This window comes from Myotis yumanensis, unplaced genomic scaffold (genome assembly GCF_028538775.1).
Source record: "Myotis yumanensis isolate MYYU_CA2020_CCGP unplaced genomic scaffold, mMyoYum1.0.hap1 SCAF_18, whole genome shotgun sequence".
Classification (NCBI taxonomy): domain Eukaryota; kingdom Metazoa; phylum Chordata; class Mammalia; order Chiroptera; family Vespertilionidae; genus Myotis; species Myotis yumanensis.
Genome location: NW_027223769.1, coordinates 28,337,278 through 28,362,128, shown reverse-complemented (window position 1 = coordinate 28,362,128; position 24,851 = coordinate 28,337,278). Strand labels below are relative to the sequence as shown.

At 50.7% G+C, this 24,851-nt stretch overlaps 1 protein-coding gene across 4 annotated transcripts; it reads left to right on the top strand.

The window, feature by feature from the left end:
* Nucleotides 1-1,062: 1,062 nt before the first annotated feature.
* SLC9A5 (solute carrier family 9 member A5) lies at nt 1,063-22,883 on the top strand. 4 transcript variants are annotated; one of them, XM_070398955.1, is made up of 16 exons: nt 1,063-1,270; nt 5,338-5,640; nt 7,139-7,302; nt 7,496-7,574; nt 7,994-8,036; nt 8,603-8,823; nt 9,025-9,227; nt 9,456-9,545; nt 9,644-9,714; nt 10,442-10,571; nt 11,061-11,149; nt 11,310-11,436; nt 15,668-15,838; nt 16,325-16,394; nt 17,715-17,849; nt 20,871-22,883. In XM_070398955.1, the coding sequence occupies exons 1-16, from the start codon at nt 1,078-1,080 to the stop codon at nt 21,329-21,331; spliced, it is 2,550 nt and encodes an 849-aa protein (XP_070255056.1). In that variant the 5' UTR covers nt 1,063-1,077; the 3' UTR covers nt 21,332-22,883. The 4 variants fall into 4 exon arrangements, with proteins under 4 accessions (XP_070255056.1, XP_070255055.1, XP_070255054.1 ...); XM_070398954.1 differs by having other exon boundaries at nt 7,859-8,036; nt 16,328-16,394; XM_070398953.1 differs by having other exon boundaries at nt 7,859-8,036.
* Nucleotides 22,884-24,851: the final 1,968 nt, after the last annotated feature.

The following is a 24,851-nucleotide window of genomic DNA, read 5'->3' as shown; positions in this document are numbered from 1 at the left end:
CTGACTCTTTCCGTTTGGAGCAAGAAGAGAAAATAAATTCCACTCAGTTTGAAGGAAGCGGTGGGGTCATTTTCCTTTAGTTGCGGGGAGAAGAGGGAGCGGTGCTCCTCAGCTGTGGGGAAAGGGTGGGATGACACATTAAGAGGAAGGTAGAACATGTTTCCCTCAGTTTTGGAGAAGAAGGGGGATGGGTGCCCCTCAGCTTGAATGAGAAGTGGAGACGGCCCTCCTCAGTTTGGGACGAGATAAGCCCAATGCCCCTCAGATTTGGGGGAAAAGTTGGGTGGAGCCCTCTTAGTTTGCGGGGAATTGGTAGTCTGTGTTTTCCATAGTTTCGGGGAAGAAGATGTGTCCTTGTTTTATGGAAAAGGTGAGAAGGGTTCCCTATAGTTCGAAGGAAATGACGAGGAATGGTGGCCTCGGTTTGGCAGATGAGGGGACTGGCCTCCTCCTCAGCCTGGAGGAGCCTGGGGTTTTCTGGGGACGTTGGGGACAGCGCTGCCCATCACGGCTTCCTGGGAGCGCCCAGTGCGCGTGCGCAGCTCTGGTCGGGGCTGGGGACCGGAGGGGTCCCAGGCGGTGCGGAGGGCGGCGGCTCGCTGCCCCCGGCGGTTCGCACACGGCTACGCGGGGGCCGCGGCCTCGGTACCAGGGGGCCAGCTGCTCGCCGCCGGGGGGCACTCGCCTTGGAGACGCGCCCCTTTTGTCTGGTTCTCGCCCCCTGGCAGACCCCTGGCCCCACCGTGGGTGGGACGCGCAGGTGACTCGGAGCGCTGTGGTCGCTCCCAGGGCGAATCCGAGCCCGGAAGGTGTTGGGTAGGCGGATTGCGGGACCCGGGGGAGGGCTGCACTGGAGCCCTTCCAGAGCTGAGGCTGGTTTAGACGGGAGGAGCCGGGGAGCCTGAGTACGGACGGGACGCCCGGGACAGGAACTCTGAGTGCAGACCTGGCTTGGGGGTATCGGATCCGGGATTGGGGGGAGCGCGTCCCACGTGCCTGTGACGCGGGGGCGGCCGGTAGGCGGTGGCGGCGGCGGCGGCGGCGCGGGGCCGGGAAGGCGACGAGGCAGGCGGCAGGATGCTGCGCGCCGCGCTGCCGCTGCTCGGGCTGCCCCTGGCGGGGGCGGCCGCGACCGAAGAGCCCACCCAGGAGCCAGGGTCTCCGGGCGAGCCTCTCCCAGGGCTGGTGCTCTTCCGCTGGCAGTGGCACGAAGTGGAGGCCCCCTACCTGGTCGCCCTGTGGATCCTGGTGGCCAGCCTGGCCAAAATCGGTGAGTGCGTAGGTCCGAGTGCCGGCCGGCAGCGGACCCGCCCCCAGCCCCCCGTTCCCAAACCGGGGCCGGCTTCTTGCACGGGGCTGGGGCTGGGGTTGCGATGCCACAATCCGGGCTCTCACGGAGTTCCTGCGTTGCCTCTGGAGGATTTCCCTCCTTGCGTGGGAGCTCTGAGGATTTGCCTTTTCTAGGGGTTGCCCTAGCTCTCTACGTCCCCATCCCTGGACTCCTTTGCCCTCTCTGCACCCCTCTTTCCCTTGCAGTCAGCCCTCAGGTCTCCCTTCTCCACCAGTCCCCAGCCACCCAGAAACCGCTGGCAGTGGTGAGGACCTGAGGGGACATTGAGGGGGTGGTGTTCTTGGGGGAAACCCAGGCATCCTGGTCCCTGGAGACCAGGTCCAAGTGTCCCACTCTTTCGGGAATCTAAACTGTCACTTTCCCTCTAGTCCCCGAAAGAGGTCTCCTTGTGCCTAGCTGTGGGACCCCTCCCCAGCCCTTCCAGTTCAGGTCTGCAGTCTCTTCCCACTTCAGGGCATAAGAAACTTCCATTTATTGGGGCCTGATTCTGTGCTGCCAGCACTAGCTGCTTCCCTACACCCGACCTCCTTCAGTCTACACAACATTGAAGGTTATGCTTCAGAATCCTTTCCTTGAATAGTGCAGCTTTCCCTAGCCCCTGTCCCCTCCTCCCTACTTCGGAGCAGCCAGTGGTCCCTCCTCCCACCAGAGACCCTCCTCCCTTTCCCTGTTGTTCAGACTGTGCTGTGGGGGTGACTAATTATAGCTGTGTTGCTACTCGCTCCCCATCTATGCTGGCACAGTCTGTACTCCAATCTCACCAGTACATGTAGGAATCACATAGACTAGGATTTGCCCCCTCCTCCCCCAGGGACACTGCTGAGAGGAGGGAGGCTCGGCAGGAACTGAAGAACTCTCCACTCTGCTGTGGCAGCCCATTGATAATGGAAAATGGGGGCCTTAAATGCTGTCAGGGAGCCTAGTTCTGTCAGAGAACAGGCTTCGGTGATGGGTATTGAATTGCTGGGGTTGATGCATGCTCTGGAGATGAGAATGGAATGGGGTTCCTAGAGGAGAAGAGAGGGGGGAACCAAAGGTAGCCTGTGGGAGATCTATGACGGAAGTTCGCTTAGGGCCTGGCAGCAATGAGAGCAAGGTGAGAGGAGCCTCAGATTTGGGAGCCAAGAATGGGGTTTGCTGAGAAGTTTGTGAGCTGTAGGAGAGTTCCTGTCTTACTTAGGCTTATGGCAATGACTGTAGTTTCCCCCATAAATCATAGTGCTTTTCCTAGATTGGATGACACCTCCTCTGGAGGTAGGAGAAGAGAGCCTCCATTGCATCAGTGAAAAAAAAAAAAAAAAAGCGAGGAGGCGAAAGATAAGCAGAATGTTCTGGGATACCCTCCTCCAGCTTCATTGCTAGGAGATCCCCCCACACCCTTTATTCAACAAATCTTTTTTAAAAATGTGCTTTATTGTTGTTGTTTTTTTTTTTGTAAAGAGAGGAAGGGAGAGTGATAGAGAGATAGAAACATCAATGAGAGAGGAACATCATCCATCAGCTGCCTCCTGCATGCCCCCTACTGGGGGTTGAGCTTGCAACCCTAGCGTGTGCCCTGACCAGAATTGAACCAGTGACCTCTTGGTTCCTGGGTTGATGTTCAAAAGCTGAGCCACACCGGCCAGGCTCAACAATCTTTATGTAGATCCCACTATGTGCCAGGAACTGCCCTAGGTCCTTTGGGGGAGGGGCTCCCAAAGGGCACTGTCTTGGCATTGAATCTCACACAGGCTAACATGGAGGCCTACCCCACTACCCACCACCCCAAGAGATTGCATGGGGAGAGGTGTTCACTCATGGCCTCAGGGACCAACAGAAAGCCGAGAGAACTTATTTTAGAGGCAAAGGTAGAAGTGGAACTTCTCAGCAAACCCCATTCTTTTTTTTTTTTTTAAATATATTTTTATTGATTTTTTACAGAGAGGAAGGGAGAGAGATAGAGAGTTAGAAACATCGATGAGAGAGAAACATCGATCAGCTGCCTCCTGCACATCCCCTACTGGGGATGTGCCCGCAACCCAGGTACATGCCCTTGACCGGAATCGAACCTGGGACCATTCAGTCTGCAGGCCGACGCTCTATCCACTGAGCCAAACCGGTTTTGGCAGCAAACCCCGTTCTTGACTCCCATTTCATACCACCTTCTCTTTTCCTAGAGACAGATCTGTTATTATTTTGCCCCAGAGTCATGTTTATTTTTTATTTTTTTAATATATTTTTATTGATTTCAGAGAGGAAGGGAGAGGGAGAGAGAGATAGAAACATCAATGATGAGAGAGAATCATTGATTGGCTGCCTCCTGCACGCCCCCCACTGGGGATCGTGCCCGAAACCTGGGCATATGCCCTGACCGGGAATCGAACCCGTGACCTCTTGGTTCCTGGGGCGACGCTCAACCGCTGAGCTACAGTACCCGGCTGGGCCAGAGTCATACTTAATTAACATTTGAGAACCAGCTGTTTATCCAACATCCTACTAGGCACGTTCCCACTATATCATTTTATCCTCACCCGGTGTAATGAGTATTTCCCCCATATTATAGGAGAAGAAATTGAAGTTCAGATAAATTAAATAATATGCTTGAGATCACACAATTAGAAAGTGATAGAGACAGAAGAATTGGAGATCTTCTGATTGTTAAACCCAATACTTTTTAAACTGCTGAGTCCTTGGTGAGTCTTTTAATGAAAAGCACATTGGACTAGCATAGTGCTCCTAGGAGGTATAATATTCATTATGGTCTAGTTAGGGAGACAGGACACAGTAATGTAATAATAGGTAACATTTATTGAGTGCTTACTATAATGAATATAGTAGATTGTCATATTTTAAAACTCACAACAGTTCTATGAGATCATTACTGTTTTTATTCCCATTTTATTCTTGAGAAAACTGAAAGTCATAGAGGTGAAGTTATTTACTTCACCAAAGTCACAGAACTAGTAAATACAGGAGCCAGGCTTTGGACCCAAGTAGCCTGGCTCCAGAGGCCCTGATTTAAAAATATATATATATTTTATTGATTTTTTACAGAAAGGAAGGGAGAGGGATAGAGAGTTGGAAACATCCATGAGAGAGAAACATCGATCAGCTGCCTCCTGCACACCCCCTACTGGGGATGTGCCTGCAACCAAGGTACATGCCCTTGACCGGAATCGAACCTGGGACTCTTCAGTCCACAGGCCGACGCTCTAGCCCAGGGGTGGGCAAACTTTTTGACTTGAGGGCCACCATGGGTTCTTAAACTGGACTGGAGGGCCGGAACAAAAGCATGGATGGAGTGTTTGTGTGAACTAATATAAATTCAAAGTAAACATCATTACATAAAAGGGTATGGTCTTTTTTTTTTTTTTAGTTTTATTCATTTCAAACGGGCCGGATCCTGATTTTTACATCTATGTTATACATAAAAGTATATTGAGTAGCATTTGCTGAGGTTCAAATAATGATGATGAATAAGGGAAATCAGAGAAAGGTGAGGTCCCCTGAAAATGAAGTGGCAAGGAGGGGGAATTCTGGAAATGGAAAAATCAAGCAATGGTCTAGGTCAGTGGTCGGCAAACTCATTAGTCAACAGAGCCAAATATCAATAGTACAACGATTGAAATTTCTTTTGAGAGCCAACTTTTTTAAACTTAAACTATATAGGTAGGTACATTGTTATTAACTTAATTAGGGTACTCCTAAAGCTTAAGAAGAGCCACACTCAAGGGGCCAAAAAGCCGCATGTGGCTCGAGAGCCGCAGTTTGCTGACCATGGGTCTAGGTTACCATGGTAGGAGCACCAAGAAATAGACAACTTTGTAGCCTGGAAGGTTGGAGATCTAACCTGCATTTCTTTTCTCCTTCCTTGGTCTCAGGGTCAGGGGTCCTGACCTTGGATAACCTAAGACTGGGAGGTTATAGGCCAGTGTGTGTGTGTGTGTGTGTGTGTGTGTGTGTGTGTCCTGTGAGCTGAAACTTCTGGCCCTCTTCTTGCATTGCAGTGTTTCACTTGTCTCGGAAGGTGACGTCCGTGGTCCCTGAGAGCTGCCTGCTGATTTTACTGGGACTGGTGCTTGGAGGCATTGTCTTGGCTGTGGCCAAGAAAGCTGAGTACCAGCTGGAGCCAGGCACCTTCTTCCTTTTCCTTCTGCCTCCTATCGTGCTAGACTCAGGCTATTTCATGCCTAGCCGGCTGCTCTTTGACAACTTAGGTGCCATCCTCACCTATGCCGTGGTGGGCACACTCTGGAATGCCTTCACAACAGGTGCTGCCCTCTGGGGCCTGCAGCAGGCTGGACTTGTGGGTGAGTGACTCTTAAGACCTGAGCTGGCAGAGGGAGGCTTTGCCAGACTCATCACCCAGCTCTTTTCTCCTCCAGCTTTGGAGATCCCATGTTGGCAAGAGCCATACCGGAGAGCTCCATCTTGGGTCCCTCCCACCTGGAGTGTAAGGCATTGCTCCAGATGGGCCCTCAAGCCTTCATTTAGGTCTTTGCCAGTTGAATCTGGGCTCCTACAACATGACAGATAATCAGGGCCCTGACTCCCAGCTGTGTGTGGGCTGCCGTGGATAGGAAGCCTGTGTCACCACTCTGCTGCCTCCTACCCTGTTACCATTCTGCCACTTGCCAGCCCTGTTCCCCGGAGGCACAGTTCACCATTCCTTTGAGGGCTTACCATCCTGACTCATATTATTATTTTTAATAAATACATAGTATACATTCACAAAATGCAAGATACTACACTGGGTGTTCGCTTTACTTATCCCACTGACTCATTATCGCAGCCCTGTTGAGGTATAATTTATCCCATTTAATGGATGAAGAAATAGAGGCCCTTAAACTTATTTGATATCAGGTCTAAGATTAGCAGGAGAGGTCCATTTTACTGAGGCTCTTTGCATTCAGGCTGCTGTGACCTGCTCCCTTCTTCCTCTCCCTTCTTCCTCATTTCCTGCAGCCCCCCGCCGCCCCAATTCATTCAACTCTGAATGTTGGTAATTCAGCCTTCTTCCAAGGTGCAAGGAAAAGTTTGCAATTTTCACTTGAGGACTCCAACCTGGTTTTCCTAATGGGTCAGTGAATTCCCTGAGCTGTAAGGAAGGGAGGACATGAGACCTGATATTAATAATAATCTTAATAATAGGGTACTTTTAATGCATTAGGCACTGGCTAAATGAAGAACTTTGTGGGGAAAATACTGTTATTATTCCCAATAGATACATGAGGAAACTGAGGCTCACAGAGACTTGACATGTTCAAGTCTCACCTGTGGTGCCTTTCATACTATATTCAGCCCTCATAGATGGATAGCCTCTCTCCCTCCTGCTGAGAATTGGGAGGGTCACATCCCTTAGGCTGAGAACCACAGGTGTGGGAGAAAGCACGCTCTTTTGTTCTCCCTAATAAAGCCAGTCAGCAGCCAGTTTCCACCTGCTGGTGGTTATGATTACTGCTGCTGCAGTGTTTATTGTCAGTGCCACTTCAGCTTTTCAGGTTACATAGAGCTTTCTTAGCCGTCTCTTAGGTTGATATTTGCAGCAGTCTTGTGAGGTAGGCACAGGAGGAGGCATGGCTAAGAGGTCATGTGACAATGACAGTGCCAACATCACAGAGCTGGTGAGTGGCAAAACCAGGCCTTAGGCTTAAGTCTCTTGATGAGCAGGCTGATGCTCTCTATCATCCCAGGTCCTCTCTGGGTGTCCTTGTTTTAACACTGGGGTGGAGATTGGGCTTGTCACAGGGAATGCAGCAGGAGACTCCGTACATCACCAATTACTGTCCCCCATCTGTCCCTTGAAAGCCCCTAGAGTGCAGGCAGGCTTGCTGGACTTCCTGCTGTTCGGGAGCCTCATCTCAGCAGTGGACCCCGTGGCTGTGCTGGCTGTCTTTGAGGAGGTGCATGTCAACGAGACTCTCTTCATCATCGTCTTTGGCGAGTCCCTGCTCAATGATGCAGTCACCGTGGTGAGAGTGCTCAGCTGGCTGCCATTCCTGATCCCAGGGCCTCCCGCTCTGACTAGTTGGGTGTATGAGCAGGCTCAGACCCTCCCCCCACCACAGGTCCCCTGGGGAAGACATACAGTCTTAGCGCTCACCTTCTCCCAGCAGTCCTAGTTGCTGCCTTCCCCTCATTCCTAACTCTCCTTTTCTCATTCAGGTGCTGTACAAGGTCTGCAACTCCTTTGTGGAGATGGGGTCCGCCAACGTGCAGGCCACTGACTACTTGAAGGGAGTCGGTCAGTATCTCCCCACTTTCAGCTGGCACTGCAGGTCTGCCTCCCCTGGGTTGCTGCATTCCTGTCCCCACTGCATCAGGGACAGAGGAGGTTTTTCAGGCCGCCTCATTCCCTTCCCTCCTTTAAGGAGAAATGGGCCCTGAGAACCTAAGAAGGAGGGTCTTTCTTGGGATCCTGCTCCCCAGGGAGTGCAGTGGGCATCCTCCTCCACTCCCTGCCAGGCAGAAGTCTTGTCAGCCCGGGTTTGGTCCAGGGGTCTTGCTGACAACCCACTCCTCCCCCAGCCTCCCTGTTTGTGGTCAGTCTGGGCGGGGCAGCCGTGGGCTTAGTCTTTGCCTTCCTCCTGGCCCTGACCACACGCTTCACCAAGCGGGTCCGCATCATCGAGCCACTGCTGGTCTTCCTCCTCGCCTATGCAGCCTACCTCACTGCTGAAATGGCCTCCCTCTCCGCCATTCTTGCGTGAGTCCTGGGGAACTTGCAGGCAGGCAGGTGGGAGGGGGCATTGGAGATGGTTGGCCCTTATATGGACCGATGCAGGGCCCTGAGGAGTCCATTGGTCCCCCTCAGCCCTTGTGGTAGTGGGAGCCTCAAACTCCCCTTGGGAGACAATAAACCTCAGGTAATGTTCCAGGATCCGCCTCCAGAACTTTCCTGGGGACCCCAGAACCCAATCTTCCTCTCCTGAAGTGCTCTTTGGGGTGTAGGCTGAGGTGGAATTGGCTTCAAGGCCTGGTGCCACTGGCTGGGGTGGCCACAGCAGTTCCAAAGGTGCCTCAGAAAGTGTGCTATTCAGAGCATGTTTCTTCTACTTACCCCTTCAAGAGGCACTGAGCAGGAAGCCTGGAGATATGAACCCTTATCCTAGGACCACCTCTAGCTATTCTTGGACGGTCTCCATGCCTCCTGGCCGGGAGAGTGTGACATCCTGTGATGGGCCGCACCCTCTCCTGTAGCATGTTCAGACCCCAGAACTGTGCCTCCTGCGACCCCTTCTCACTTGCCTTGTCTCTCCATTCTTCTCCCAGGGTGACTATGTGTGGCCTGGGCTGTAAGAAGTATGTGGAGGCCAACATCTCCCATAAGTCACGCACAACTGTCAAATACACAATGAAGACTCTAGCCAGCTGCGCTGAGACGGTCATCTTCATGCTGCTTGGCATCTCAGCTGTGGACTCTTCTAAGTGGGCCTGGGACTCCGGGCTGGTGCTGGGCACTCTCTTCTTCATCCTGTTCTTCCGAGCCCTCGGTATTGCTTTCCTACCCTCCTTCCTGCCCCAGCCCCAGCTCATCTCCCAATCTGAGTCCACGTCCTTGTCAATTCCTAAGCCTTCCCTTGTTGCTATCCCCTCCCAGCCCGTCAGACGTTAGCCCAGATACTTGGTGCCATCCACTGCCAGTGTGCTCCACTCCCAATCCCCTGCTCCTACTGGCCTCCCTCCTGCTGTAGGTGTAGTCCTGCAGACGTGGGTGCTGAATCAGTTCCGGCTGGTCCCTCTGGACAAGATTGACCAGGTGGTGATGTCCTATGGGGGCCTGCGGGGGGCTGTGGCCTTCGCTCTCGTCATCCTACTGGACAAGACCAAGGTCCCTGCTAAGGACTACTTTGTGGCCACTACTATTGTGGTGGTCTTCTTCACAGTCATCGTGCAGGTGGGAGAGTCCACAAGATTGGTTGGGAGAGGGTGTGGCAGGTCCTGGGGGAAGCTTGGAGCCTTTGGGATAGGGGCTCTTCTTCCTGTTGGGGGCGGGGTACAAGGGCCTTCCTTCCCAGACCTTGAATGCATTGAGGTCAGGATACAGAAACTGAAGCCTAATTATGGGGAGGGAAACACATCAGGGAACTAGGTAGGGCAGGGCTCACCTGCTGCCTGTCTGTAGGGCCTGACCATCAAGCCACTGGTCAAGTGGCTGAAAGTGAAGAGGAGTGAGCATCACAAACCTACCCTGAACCAGGAGCTGCATGAACACGTGGGTACCAGAACCCCATCCCTCCACCTGTCCCTCTCTCCCTTTTCCTATTTTGAGCAGAGTCCTGATCCAGTCCCCCCTACCCACCCCCCTTCTAGACTTTTGACCACATTCTGGCTGCAGTGGAGGACGTTGTGGGGCACCATGGCTATCACTACTGGAGGGACAGGTGAGGGAGCTGCCCCGAGGCTCCTTCAGCAGCAGCAGCCCCACCAGCCAGGGCAGCATGGGGGATGTGCCACACTCCTGAGAAGGGACACAGCGGGCTCAGGCTGGGTGACCTCTGCCTGAACCCCTTCAGTGGCATCCCAGTACTCTCAGGATAAGACAAGGCCCCCCAGTGAGGCCTGCCTGGCCCTGCATGGTCTGGCACCTACTGGACTTCACCTCATTGTGCTCTGTTCTGTCTTTGACCATCTGCCTGTTAATTACATGGATCCTGGTTCAGAACCTCAGGACCCACCATGCTTCTCCCACCCTGGCCACTGGGACATTTACACATGCAGGTCTCTCTGCTAGAACATTGCCTCGCCTCCCTTTCACCTGCTTAATCTCTGCTCATCCTTCAGATCTCACCACAGCCATCAAGTCCTTGGGGAGGCTGTCCCTGGCCTCCCTGCTAGGACAAATCCCTATCACTCTCAGTAATTATTCTTTGTAGTTCTTGTCACAGTTGCAGTTTTACAGTTATTTGTACTAACTTCAGTTAGTGGCAGGCTTTCCCATAACACAATAACTTCCATAAGAGCAATGACTAGCTTCAAGATTTTTCCTGACTGAGGCCCATACGAAGAGAGCCAGGCCAGCACTGGTAGTGTCCCTGCCCCATTTGAGGAAGGGCCAGCTGGCCGGGCCATGGGAATGGCACTCAGGGCCGGGCCTGGCATCCTCTGTAGGTGGGAGCAGTTTGACAAGAAGTACCTGAGTCAGCTGCTGATGCGGCGGTCAGCCTACCGCATCCGGGACCAGATCTGGGATGTATACTACAGACTCAACATCCGGGATGCCATCAGCTTCGTGGACCAGGTGGGTCTGCAGCCTGTGGTGGGTGAGCAGGTGGCCAGGAGGGCAAGGCGGCAAGGGGTGACTGACAGCAGACAGGCCCTGAGCAGGAAGTCAGGCATTCCTAGCAGACTCAATGGTCTTGTGGAGTGGCAGTTGCAGGAACCAGCCTGGCCTGATGCTGACATTCGGAGTCTGGCCGACAGCAGAGAAAGGTGGGAATCAGCTAAACTCTGGTGACAGTTCAACCCTATCTCATCTCCAATGTGGTTCAATGCTTATCACTAGGCTTGTGACCTTGGGTAAGTCACTTACACTCTCTGAGCCTCAGTTTCCTCAACTGTAAGAAAGTGGAACTAAGAGTGCCCATGCCACAGAGTTTTGAGGATTCATTAGGTAAAGTTGAACCTTGAGCATCAAAAGGACAGAATGTGTTAACTATTGTTATTTTTTTTGTTGCCCTCTGACACGTTCAATCTGATTGCCATCTGACCTTTCTCTTGGTCCCTCCAGGGAGGCCACGTCTTATCCTCCACCGGGCTCACGCTGCCCTCTATGCCCAGCCGAAATTCTGTGGCAGAGACCTCTGTCACCAACCTGCTGTAAGTCCTTGAGCCTGTTTCCCCTTCCTCAAGCTCCTCTCCATTGGGCCCTCTCTCTGAACCACCTCTGGGGAAGTCTGTGAGCACCTAGGCTTCTGCCCTTCCCCTGGCCTGTGCCTCTGGGCCCTTCCCCAGCGTGTGCGTGCCCTGCCTCTTGCAGGAGGGAGAGTGGCAGTGGAGCGTGTCTGGATCTGCAGGTGATTGACACAGTACGTAGTGGCCGGGACCGTGAGGATGCTGTGATGCACCATCTGCTCTGTGGAGGCCTCTACAAGCCGCGCCGAAGGGTGAGAGCAGCCAGGGAGTAAGAGTTCTGAGGGGGTGAGGGTGATCCGAGGAGGCCATGATCGCAGGCTCAAGAGATGGTTGGCACCAGCTGTGGGGAGTTATAGATGCCCAATTGAAGAGTGGGGGCTTCATCTTGTCAGTGATAACTTTCAGCTTTTCTTTTTTGCGTAAGGGTTGGTCTGATACAAGCACTGCTTAAAGATATCTTCTCTGGTAGCAGAATGCAGATCACATAGGAGGGGGTGAGTTGAAAGGCTGTGTGAGCCAGTTGAGAGGCTGAGTGAGTTAGTCAGGAGGCTGGAGTGCAACACTGGATTAGAGCTGGGTGGTGGGAGGGAGAGGAGCATAGGACTGGGTGATTGGCCCTGGAGGGGAGAAAAGGAGATCGAGACCAGAGGGCTTGATGGGGTCAGTCACAGACAGAAGCAGGAGTGCTGAAAAAGCCTACAGGACCAGCTTAGCACGGGGAAGGCAGACATCCATTTTAGGTAATGTGAGTTAGTCCGGTGCAGGTTGTGAAGTTTGGGGGCTAGAAAGGCCCATCCTCATCCTGGAGGGAACCTGTCACAGCCCCAGAAGGGGGCAGCAAGCCATTACCTTGAACTTTCCTGAAATGGGAAGCCAGCTGTTACCATTTCAGGCAGTTTTAACAGTCAAGGCTGTTTCTACCATTGAGACAGAATTGGCCTCCTTTTAACTTGCTCCCACTGGTCCTGATTTAACTCCCCGCAGCGCTACAGAATATATTTTCAAAGGTTTCAAGGCAGTTCCCTTCCACAGGCCTTCTGCCCTGAGGCCAGCATTTCTTCTTCCTGCTGTGTCTTCTCTGGTCATAGAAACAGGCCCACAATGGAAGGTGCAATTCTAGCTGCCATTAGCTGTGGCAGGGCATGGAGCCTCTCTTACCTTTCCAGTTCTAGAACTTGTCATTCTTTTCTGGTAGCCCAGAATCCCTCCAGCTTTGGCTCACCACCCTGCAGCCCCGTATTGTCCTTACAATCAGACAAACCCCAGTGTCTTCTTCAGTGGGTGTTTAACCCTATCTCATCTAATTTATTTTGTTTACTTAAAAAAAATTTTATATATATATATATATATATATATACACACACACATATTGATTTTAGAAAGGAAGGGAGAGGGAGAGACATGGAAACATCAATAAGAGAGAGAATCATTGATTGACTGCCTCTTGCATACCCCTATCTACTGGGGATCAAGCCTTGACCGGGAATCGAACCATGACCTCCGGGTTCATAGGCCAATGCTCAACCACTGAGACATGCCTGCCGGTCTTGTTTACTTTTTTCTAATGGAAAATTTTATTCATCCACAAAACTAGAGAGAATAAAATCACTCATTTATCCATCACCCAGCTCCAGTAATTATCAATGCATTATTTAATCTTATATTCTGGACCCCCACACCCCATCCACACTTTGTCGCAAAGCAAATTCCATAATATCATATCATATCATATCATATCATATATCATCTCTAAATATTTCAGTATGTATCTACGTGCAAGAACTCTTAAAAAACACACAACATACTACCATTATCACTTATAATAGTTAACAATAATTCCTTCTCACATCAAATATCCAGTGTTCCTAAATATCTTTTTCCAGATGGTTTGTTTAAATCAGGATCCAAATAAAGTCCACACATTGCATTTGGTAAATTTGTCTCTTTATTTAAAAAAAAAAATCTATAATATTTCCTTCTTTCTCCTTTTATCCCCTTGTTATTTATTGATTGAAGAAACTAGATACTTTGTCTCAGAGAATTTTCCAGTTTACAGATTTTGCTGATTATATTTCAGTGGTGGTTTTTAATTTGTTCCTTCCTCCTCTATGCTTCCTGGTAATTAAGTCGAGAGGCGTGGTCATATTCCAGGAACATTCAATAAGTATGCTATGTGTTTCTTACCTATCACATCAGGATGTACATAATGATTGGTTGTCTATGGATGTGTGTGTGTGTAAGATTGGTCAGTGGGGTCTGTCCAACCTGTTCTTACGTAATTAAAAAAAAAGAAACTGGAGTAAGATTGTTCTTATCCCTGTTAAATGTCATCTTATTTGATTTAGCCCATCATTCCATCGTTTGGATCCCATGTCTGCCACCAAATATCCGCTCAGATTCACATCTTATGAAAATTTGCTAAGCCTGTTAACTCTGTATTCATCCAAGTCAACATAAAAATGTTGAACAGGATAGAGCTGAGGACAGAGCCCTGTGGCATCCTACTAAAGACTTTCCTCCAAACTGACATGGATCAAGCATTTTTGGGGTATGGTTACTCAACCAGTTCTGAATCCGCTTAGTTATACCATAACATAATACATAATTCCTCGTGTTCTCCACAGAAATATCATCAAGGAGAGACAGGAGTGTCTAGTATGCAGTTAGAAATGTAAGATTATAGTTTAAGAGAGAGATAAGGGCTGCAGATAGATTTGGAAGCAGTCTTTATCACAGGTTTCCTCACCTGGCTACATCAGAATCCCCTGGGGAGCTTGCTGGAATACACATTCCTGACTTCACCTCCTGCAGATTCTGATTCTGTAGTATGAAATGCAATGAAGAAGCTGTGTGTTTAAATTAAAAAAAATATGTATATATACATATTATTGATTTTAGAGAGGAAGGGAGAGAGAAATAGAAACATCAGTGATGAAAATCATTGATTGGCTGCCTCTTGCATACCCCTACTGGGGATTGAGCCCACAATCTGGGCATGTGCCCTGACCAGGAATCGAACCATGACCTCCTGGTTCATAGGTCGAACCTTAATCACTGAGCCATACTGGCCAGGCAAGAATCTCTGTGTTTAATACCTCCCCCTGGTGATTCAAATGCAGCTAGTCTGATGGCTGGTGTTAACCACAGATCTCTTTCCCTGGGCTAACTGAAGCTGAAAGAATGGATACATTTGCTGGGGAGAGTATTTAGAAGGGACGGAGGAAGGCCAAGGACAACACTGTTAGGAATGCACATGGAGGAAAAGAAGGGGGGGGCAGCAAAGGAGGAGAGAGAAGGAGTAGCAGCTGGTGTCCTGGACACCTGGGGCAGAAGTGGGACTGGTTGCTGCACAGAGGTCAGGCCAGCGCTTAACTAGGGGCCATGGCATAGTGACCAGGGAGAAGGTAGCACTGGGGAGCTGCAGACCCTGAAGTTGTATTTCTGGTATTTAAGGGAATAATGGGTATGAGGGAAAGTGTCAATCAAAGTATAAAAGTCTGGCAGCAAATGGGAGGCAGTGGAGTCAATGGAAAAGTTTTTTTCAAGGAGGTAAGGGGGCAGGGGTGAGGGAGGGATTGAAGAAGCAGGAGAGGGAGAAATAGGAGCAGGGAACTGATGGAGGAAGCAAGGAGTGAGCTGAGCAAAGCGGAGGCTGGGTTGGAGAGCAAGGACCCCTCCCTTTACCCCCGAGAGAGGGGCACCTCTGGGTGAGTATGTAGAGGAGGGCAGATGGGAGACTTGCAGGGAGCTCTTAGAATTGGTTCAGGGAAGCAGGAAATGTGAGGTATAGGAAAGGGGACAGACTAGGAATGGGAGGCAAGGCAAGATGATCTGGAACATGGTGGAAGTACTTGGGAGATTACCACTAGAGAATGAAAAGACTCCCAGAGCCAAGGGCAGAGATGGGGGCAGTCTGAGGTGAGTGTGTAGTGGGTTTTTATGAGAAGGAGTTGGAAGGAGCAGTTGATGGGATTAGTCCTGAACTGGGCATTGGACTGAGAGGGTTCGGGGTGTCAGGAGAGAGAGATATGGGAGTTCAAAGTGCTGCCTGAGGTGTCATGGAGGTAGTTGTAGGAATGGCTAGCTGGAGAGTTCCACCTGGAGAGAGAATCCTGTGTAGCCAGAAGGGGGCGTGTGAGCCAGGCAAGTGGACAGGTTCATAACTGGAGGTGCAAAGAAAGAAGTGTCCCCCATGGTCTCACAGGAACCCCCTGCTTCTGGTCACTTTAAATCAGAGAGAATTGGGGAAGGGCAGTAGTGGAGAGGGGAAACCAGATTTGGGGGAATAGGTTCTGGGATAAAGGAAAGTTTTTCCCCAGTGAACTGAAGATACAGACTGGCTGGATTCCTATTATATTTTTTTGTTTTGTTCTTGAAAAACTGGGCTGGCAGGGCCTCTGGTGACCATGGGGCTGTGGCCTGGGATTCCTGTGGGTGGCCAAGGCACCCAGCCTCATGGCAGGGTCGGGCTGTCATTGCCAGTACAAAGCCAGCTGCAGCCGCCACTTCATCCTGGAGGACGCGCAGGAGCGGCAGGACAAGGAGGTCTTCCAGCAGAACATGAAGCGGCGGCTGGAGTCCTTCAAGTCCACCAAGCACAACATCTGCTTCGCCAAGAGCAAGCCACGACCCCGCAAGGCTGGCTGCAAGAAGGCACGTGCTTTCTTTGGGACCTCTGTTTGGGGCTGGAGACTGACGGCATGCAGTTTTGAGCCCCCCAAGTGTTGGAGTCCAGCCCAGGGAGACCCCTAGTTGGATAATACTCAGGGACTTAGTGGCAGCAGCAGTCTGGGTTCCCTTTTGCATCTTCCTGGAACCCCCAAAGGGCAAGGTGAGGCCTTCAGAGGGAGATCAACCTCTTGGCCATGCAGTCACCTGCTGGGAGGCAGCAGGACTTCCTACCAGAAATGAAATGAGCAGGAGAAAGGCAGATTCCTTGGAGGGGGCAACTCCATAAGTCCCTAATTCAGCCCAGACTGGGGTATGGGTTACTCAGACTCCACATGTGCCTGGGGGGACCCAGGGATGGTGGAACCACTGGGACTGACACAGATTCCATCCCCTGCTATGTCAGGAAGACAACAGGGTTGGGGTTGGAGCCAGGACCAGAGGCTTAGGGTTTTTTTTCTTGCTTCTTAGAAGAATGGTGTGGCTAACACTGCAGCTACAAATGGGAAATCTCCTGGAGACCTGGGCTTTCGGGACACAGGCAAGCAGGGAGTGGGGGGAGAGGGAGGCTGAGGATGGGAGGGGTAGGGAAAGGGCAGGGACCCATCAGCTAGAATCCCAGAGGATCTACTCTGTGCTGTATTCAGTGCCATAGCTTCCCTTCAGGCACTAGATGGGCACACTTGATTTTAAAGCTGGATGTGTTCAAAGCAGTTATTAGACTACTAGAAGCCTGGTGCATGGGATTCGTGCACTGGTGGGGTCCGTCGGCCTGGCCTGCGGGGATCAGGCCAAAACCGGCTCCGACATCCCCCGAGGGGTCCCAGATTCTGAGAGGGTGCAGGCCAGGCCAAGGGACCCCACCAGTGCATGATCAGGGCCAGGAAAGGACTGTGGGAGGGCTCCAGGGCATGTCCAGCCCCGGCTTGCCCAGTCCCCAATTGGGGTGATTGGGGCGAACAGGGCAGTCTCGCCCAGTCCTGATCAGGCCAATCTTGGCCAGCAGGCTGGGGAGGGACTGCGGGAGGTTGGCCCTCCAGGAAGGGACCTCGGGAGGGCTCCAGAGCGTGTCCGGCCTGTCTCGCCCAGTCCTGATCGGCCAGACCCCAGCAGCAAGCTAACCTACCAGTCGGAGCGTCTGCCCCCCTGGTGGTCAGTGCGCATCATAGTGACTGGTCGAATGGTTGAATGAACGGTCGGACACTTAGCATATTAGGCTTTCATTATATAGGATTCGTGACGGGGGTGTCTGATAGCTAACCACAGGTTACAGGCCCTGAGGACTTGGAAAAGGTGTCATGGAGAAGGGGAGAGCTTGGTCTGAGCCTTGAAGGATGGGGGGACCCTGTGGCCCAGTGTCCCATCTGCAAAACCAGGATGAGCTGAACATTGATGGCCCTTCCAGCTCTCCAGATGCTCATGTTTTTTTCTTTTAATGTTTTTATTGATTTTTAGATAGAGAGGAAGGGAGAGGGAGAGAAAGATAGGAATCGAACCTGGGACCTCTTGGTACATGGGATGATGCTCAACCCACTAAGTCATACCAGCCGGACCAAATGCTCATGTTTTCAATTGATGGGCTCTGGGGCTGAGAGGAGAAGATGGGAAAGCTAGAAAGTGTGACTTCCCTGATGGCTTCCTCTGAGGACTCTGCTTGCCCAGTTTGCCTCCTTGGGATCTGTAGCTCCACTTCCCTTCCTTGCAAGCACCCACCCCCTAGGCCAGTGCTGAAGCAGCCAGAGGAGAAGCAGGTGCCTCTGCCAGCTGTGGGCTCTGCTTGGGTGGAGAAGGAACTGGCTTGTGCAGTACCAAGAGGCAGGTGCTGGGCTGGCCATCCGACTCAGCTCTTGTCCCTCTCCAGCTGCTGTGATCTTAACCGTGGAGTCTGAGGAGGAGGAGGAGGAGAGCGACAGTTCTGAGACGGAGAAGGACGACGAGGGGATCATCTTTGTGGCTCGGGCCACCAGTGAGGTTCTGCAAGAGGGCAAGGTCTCAGGTAAGGGCATCCTCCCTGCCTCCCTCTCCTCTGGAGCAAGCTGAGCTGTGCAGTTGGCCTCTCCCTTTTCACTCATGGTCTCTACTCCAGACAACTCCCTTTCCCCATTCACTCATTTATTCACCAACCGGCATTTACTGAGCATCGCCTTTATATCAGACACCTGACGGACATGATTTGATTCAACCCTCACAGCGACCAAGATGGGGAAACAGCTCAGAGAACCAGAACTTGGGACTTGTCCAGTATCCCACAGTAGGTCCAGAATTTGACTCCAAAGCCCACAGCCTTTTCACTGCCATGCTGCCTCCCTTTATAGTCTGGGGAGGAACATGAGGTGACAAGCTAATACCTGGCTCTGTTGTGACCCATGCTCAGCACACCTGCCCTCAGGTAGAGCCCCTGTTGAGGGTGGCAGCCTTTCTGGAGGTTGGAGCCTGAATTCATAGAAATGGGATTATTGTGGCTAAAAAACACTATTTTCTTGTTTCCATATGTGGAGAACTAACCCACTCATAAATATCACTGCTAGTTAGCTCAAGCACCCTCAAGTGTCTTTAAAAAAATTTTTATATAGAAAATTTCAAAATATACATTAGATAAAATGGTAAAATGAACCCCTATTGATCTGTTACCCAGCTTCAAGAATTACCTACTTCTAACCAATCTTATTTCATCTATATCATCATTATTCACTGGATTCTTTTAAAAAAATATATGTATTTTTTATTGATTTCATAAAGAGGAAGGGAGAGAGGGAGAGAGATAGAAACATCAATGATGAGAGAGAATCATTGATTGGCTGTCTCCTGCATGCCCCACACTGGGGACCAAGCCTGCAACCCGGGCATGGCCCTGACCAGGAATCGAACTATGACCTCCTGGTTCATGGGTTGACGTTCAACCATTGAGCCATACTGGATGGACTCAATGGGTTCTTTTGAAGCAAATCTCCAATATCATATCACTTCATCAATAAACACTCCAGCATATATCTCTAAAAGATGAGGATTCTTCTTTAAAGATACAACCATAATACAATGATCAAATTTTAAATCGTGGTTATCCAATATCCAGTCAATGTTCAAAATTCCCTGATTGTCTTAATATTTGTTTTTTACAGATTTCTTCAAATAAAAATCCAGACAAGGCCCACATATTGCATTCAGTCGAAAAGCCTTTTTTAACGTTTAGCAGTGGTTCTCAAGGGGGGTGGTGGTGGAGGGATTTTTGCCATTAGAAGACATTTGGTAATGTCTGGAGACATTTTGTGTTGTGACGACTGGAGGGGTGTACTTGCATTGAGTGGGCGGAGGCCAGGGGTGGTGCTAAACATCCTACAATGCACAGGCCAGTCCCCACAACGGAGAAGGATCTGTGCCAACATGTCAATGGTGTCAAGTTTTTATAGGTTCCCCCCAAACCTCTGCCACCTATCTTTTCCCCCCTTGCAATGTATTTATTGAAATAACCTGGTTGTTTTGTTCCATAGTCTTTCCTTGTCGGGATTTTGCTAATTGCATCCCAAAAGTGTCATTTAGTATCTTTCACTGTCCCTTATATTTCCTTTACTTATTTTTATTGGTAAAAATCTTTAAAAACAAAAGGAATTATTTCATTCAATGAGTGGTTCCTGGCCACCCTTTGACCCCTTCTTCCTGTATGTTCTCCCGCAACTTCTCTAACTTTGTGTATCTAGATTCTGTCTCATTTTCTCAGTTATCTTATATTTCCTCTAAACTGGTAATTACATCTAGATCAGATTTCAGTTTTAAATTTTTGGTAAAAATATTTTATAGGTGGTATTGGTGTACTTCCTATTGCAACACATCAGGAACATACCACCCAGTCGTCTTTTTGTCAAGTTAACATTGACCACTGGGTTCAGATGCTGTTACCCTGAACCCTCCATTATCAAGTTCCCTGTCAGCTTTTCATCGACTGGTCTTAGCAGCCACTGATGATCACGACCAGATCCAACATTTCACTGGGGGTTGCACAATGGTGATATGCTACATTTATTTTTTTTTGGGGGGGGGGTCTGTATTATTAAGCAACTTCCTCTCATCAATTACTTAGTTACTTTGCGATATAGTTCATACAGGAAAGGATGGATAAATGCTTGATTTGTTCCCTTTTGTTTATCAGTTTTCAGACCATGAGTTAGTTCCCTGCTGTCCAAAGGTGAACACTGAAAGTTTTTGTTGTTTTAATTTCATTGTGGTTGTTAAAATTTACTATTTCAGGTCTCTCCAGGGAGGCAGTTTTATTTTCAATCACAGCATCAGTACATTTTATAATATACTCAATCTAGTCTAGTTTATTGGGCTGCTCAGGACTTTATCAATGAGCAGACACATATTGATCTGCAAGGCATTGTACTTGACATTGGCCAGAGAGCTTCTCTTTCCCAGGTTTTCTCTTTCAGAACCTCAGACTTCCTGTCCTACAGGGGCTGAGCCTTCCATCCTGGCTGCCAGCATTCTGGGATTTTCAGCTCATGTCCTCTGTGCTCTGGCACTTCCTTTTTGGCACGGCTTTAGTCTGCTATTAGGTTTGTATGAGCTCACACTCCTGGGCTCTGTCCCACCAGAGGGCTGTGGTGGGTGCTCAGACAGGGCTCCCAGCAGCAAAGCCTTTGGCTGGAGCCCTGAGATCTTCCTCACCCTCGCTGCCATCTCACCCTGGGATGGGGCTTGGCAGGAGACTGCAAGTTGGGTGAGAGCTGATTACTGATGGGGCTTTTTTCCTGCCTGGCTCATGCTTTCTCTTGCTTTAGTTACTTTTATTTTTCAAAAGGTATTTGTTGAGCAACTACTATGTGCTCAGCCCTGTGCTAGGTGCTGGGGATACAGTGAAGAGTAAAAACCAGGTGTGGAGCTTCTCTTCAGCAAGGCATTCATCAAATGATCACACAAGTGGATGTAATATGGCAACCGTGGAATGAATTTATTGATGAAAATGTAGAGTTGAGAATTCCATTGTGTTGGTACTGAGTGTGTGTGTATTCTCTGTTCCCAGGGAGCCTTGAGGTGTGTCCGAGTCCACGTATCATCCCCCCGTCTCCAACCTGTGCAGAGAAGGAGCTACCCTGGAAGAGTGGTCAGGGGGACCTGGTGGTCTACGTATCCTCGGAAACCACCAAGATCGTGCCCGTGGACATGCAGAAGGGCTGGAACCAGAGCATCTCATCCCTGGAGAGCCTGGCATCCCCGTCCTGCACCCAGGCCCCAACTGTGACGCGTCTGCCTCCCTGCCCGCTGGCTGCTGAAGAGCCCCAGGCCCCTCTTGACCCGCGCCCTAGCTTCGCCTTTCCCCCGAGCCTGGCCAAGGCTGGCCGCTCTCGCAGTGAGAGCAGCGCTGACCTCCCCCGGCAACAGGAGCTGCAGCCCCTCATGCAACATGAGGACCAGTCGCATCTTAGCCCAGGCACTGCCAGCTCTCACTGGTGCATCCAGTTCAACAGAGGAGGCCGGCTGTAGCCCAGGGACTCGAGGGGGAGCAGGAGGCTGGAGTCCCTGTGGGAAGTCCCCGCACAAAGGGCAGAGGAGCCCACTCAGCCTGACATTTAGAGGGGCCTGGACTGAAGTAGCAACCGGGCTCCTTAAGGGCAGGTCAGAAGGGTCTCCTGGGCTGGTCCTTAAAGGGGCCCTTTTCACCACCACCGCTGCTTCTAACGCCCGCCACCTCCCCTTTTGGTGAGACCCTAACCCTGGCTCAAGACCCAGTCCAGAGCTAGGGACCAGGCCCAGAGTCTTGGATTGCTGATGTCCCTTCCCCAGAGGGTCTTCCTGGGGGCACTTTAGGCAGTTTCCTGCCCCCCAGTGCAAGGGCATCATTCCTCAGCGGACACTGGCCATTCCTGCCCCGATCCCCTCCTTAGCACCAGCTCAAGGACAAGTGGCAGTGAGGTTCCTCAAGGGGCTGGTCCTCAGAGGGCTTGGGTTGGAGGTGGAGCAGGTCTCAACCTCGGGCTTTGCTGCCCTGTTACGTCAGCTACTTATAACCAATTTTTTTTAGGGCATTGGGAATCTGTCTTCACTTCTTGCTTTATCTCCTTCCGTTTGCTGCCAGTTATTGGGGTAATAGCGCCTCCTTTTCCAGGACTAAGGCCACGGAGCTAGGCCAGGCTTCAGGTCAGGGCTGCTGTTTAGCCAGGGTCACTCTGAGGCTCTGCTGCTCTGTGTCCAACTCTGGACCTTTCAGGTCCTTGGGTCTGGTTTTCTAAGGAAGGGAGACACTGACTACTTTGACATTTCCCAAACAGGAATGGAGCCAGGGCCACTGCTCCACTGCTCCACTGCTCTGGGGGCTGACAGGGTGGCAGGTGACTTTCCTGGGGTTAGCACCTGCCCTGTGTTTTATACCTTGAACCGAAGCTACATTAAACGTCCCTCAGATGGATGGGTGTCCCGTGTCCATGTGTCTGGGGATCTAGGGGCATGGGGTGACAACAAGGGCATTTAGTGAGGGAAATGGCAACTTCCTGCCCCAGGGCTTCTGGGCTAGAGATTGGAGGGGGATCCTGGGAAGGACTGTTAGGCCCTCTGGCCTTCCCTCTCTCCTCTCCTGTACCTTCCCAATATTGTCCCCTTTCAGGGGCCTGCAGCAGCAGTCCAAGATCACTATGGGCACAGGGTCACAGAACTGGGAGTCCACAAAATGGTGAAGGCCAGCAGGAGAAGAGACCCCAGAGGTCAGGTGCCATGGTGTCCAAGGATGCAGCCACCACACAACCGATGAGCCTTCCTTGAAAACGTGAAGGCAGGTGCAGGACAAATGAACAGAAGTGCTCTGCACATGGTGGGTGGGAAGGCAATCTCAAGGGAGCTGGCTACTGCGAGTGTTTTTGATGCAAATCGGGTAGTGTGGGCTCCAGAAACATCTAGGGAGAGAAATTCCTGGTAACAGCAGTTCCAGATTCAACTTCCTTAAAGGGGAATTGTGTCTGAAGGACTTTTAAAAATTACATCTATCTTGCTCTGGTCAGTGTGGCTCAATTGGTTCAGTGTTCTGTGCACCAAAAGGTCCCGGTTTGATTCTGGGTCACATACCCAGGTTGCAGGTTCCATTCCCAGTTGGGATGCAGGCAGGAGGCAATTGATTGATGTTTCTCACATTGGTGTTTCTCTCTCTCTCTCTCTCTCTCTCTCTCTCTCTCTCTCTCTCTCCCCCCCCCTCCCCCCTCCTCCTCCGCCTCCTCTTCCTTTCCCCTCTCTCTAAAATTAAAGAACATTAAACAATACATCTGTCTTTACTAAGATATAACATGCATACCTTAAAATTCACCCATTCAGAGGTTTTTAATATATCGAGTTGTGCAACACCACAATCTAAGTTTAGAACATTTTCATCATTCCCAAAAGTTACTCCTTATCCCTGGCTCAGCCCTAGGTAATCACTAACCCATTTTCTGTCTCTAAAGATCTGAAGGACTTGACACACTGCCAAGGTTACAAATAGAGTCACTTTTTCTGTTAGGCATGGGAAAAGTGGGAAGAAAAGAGTGATGCAAGCTTTGCACTCAAGTTGTTTACAGATGGCAGTGATAAGGCCTAGCAGTTAACAGTCCCAGCTGTCATCTTAAGCATGTTACATACTCTCTCTGAGCCTCAGTGTCTTCATCTCTAAAATGGGATAACAATGATATTTATTTCATAAGGTTGCTATCAGGATTCAATGGTAAAATGAGAAGAATCTAGTACAGAGCCTGGCCCACGGGGATCACAAATGTTGGTCATTATTGGTCTTATACTATAAGACAAAGAGCCCTGACAGGAGGAGATCTGAGCAGGCTTTGGGAGTGAGTGTGTGTGTGTGTGTGTGTGTGTGTGTAGAGGCTCAGATAATACAGGCAAAGTTGGGTGGGTGCATTCTAGGTAGAAAGAGCAGCATAAACAAAGGATGCCTAGAGCACACCCAGCAAAAATCAAGAAGCAGTGGGTGATGCGGTTGGGAGAAACCAGCCAGGGACCCAAGGCTTGGGTAGGCAGACTCTGCTGATGTGTTTGGGGTTTTTTTGGGCAGATGGCTACCTGCTGAGTTTTGGGGGTCTTCCAGAGAGAGCTGGCCTGAGAGAATTTGGATCTGGCAGTGGTGTGGGCACTGATGTGCTTTAGGAAGCACAAATGTAGCTGAGCCAGATGGAAGCTGTGTGAAATCCCAGGATGGGTTGGTAGAGGAAAGGCTAGAGGAGACCTGTTGGGAGGCAACTCCGGCAGCCCAGGGACGTGAAGAGACTGGTCCTGGAGAGGAGGCAGCCATTCTCAGACTTTAGTGTCAGCATCATCGAGGAGCTTATCAAACATGCAGAGTCCCGGGCTTACCAAAAAGGTTCTATGGTGTAGGGGAGAGGGTACAAGGGGGTCCTGGACCTGGTGCTGGGTAACTAAGAACTGGGACTGCCAGGCGCATTGGGTTGGTCAGAGGCAAGGGGACTGGGGGAAGAAAGCAGGTGAGCACAGGCCGGGGAGACAGGCATCTGGAATGCAGGAGAGCGAGCAAGTCAAGAGCTCATCTATGGGTTACCACCTGACTGGGCAGAAGGGCAGAAATGGCCTTCGGTGCCACCTGAGCTCCATCCAGGCCTTGAAGGAGGAAGGATTTTGACCTGGGGAGATGGGTGTGGGCATTCCAGGTAGAGAAGAGGTAACTAACTTGTAATTAGATCAGTTTTGCAGGCCAGTATAGGACCTGGACAAGGAAGGCTCGGATGATGCCTCTGGATGGCCTTGAATGCCACACTAAGGAGATTGGAGTTTATTTAGGTGAAAGGTGAGAGAGGCCTAGAAGGTTAGGGGTGTATGTCACCCTCGCTATCTGGGGCAGTATTGAAGAGAGTATGTAAATTTGGGATGGAGTAAGGGTAATGAGTACAGGTCTCTTATCACTAGGTCCACTGAGGCACAGAGCGTTTTATTTTTGATTTATTTATATTGGCAAGGAGTGGGAGGCTGAGGGAAGGCTGGGAAAAGGGCAGGGGAGGGAAGCCCATTCCCATTT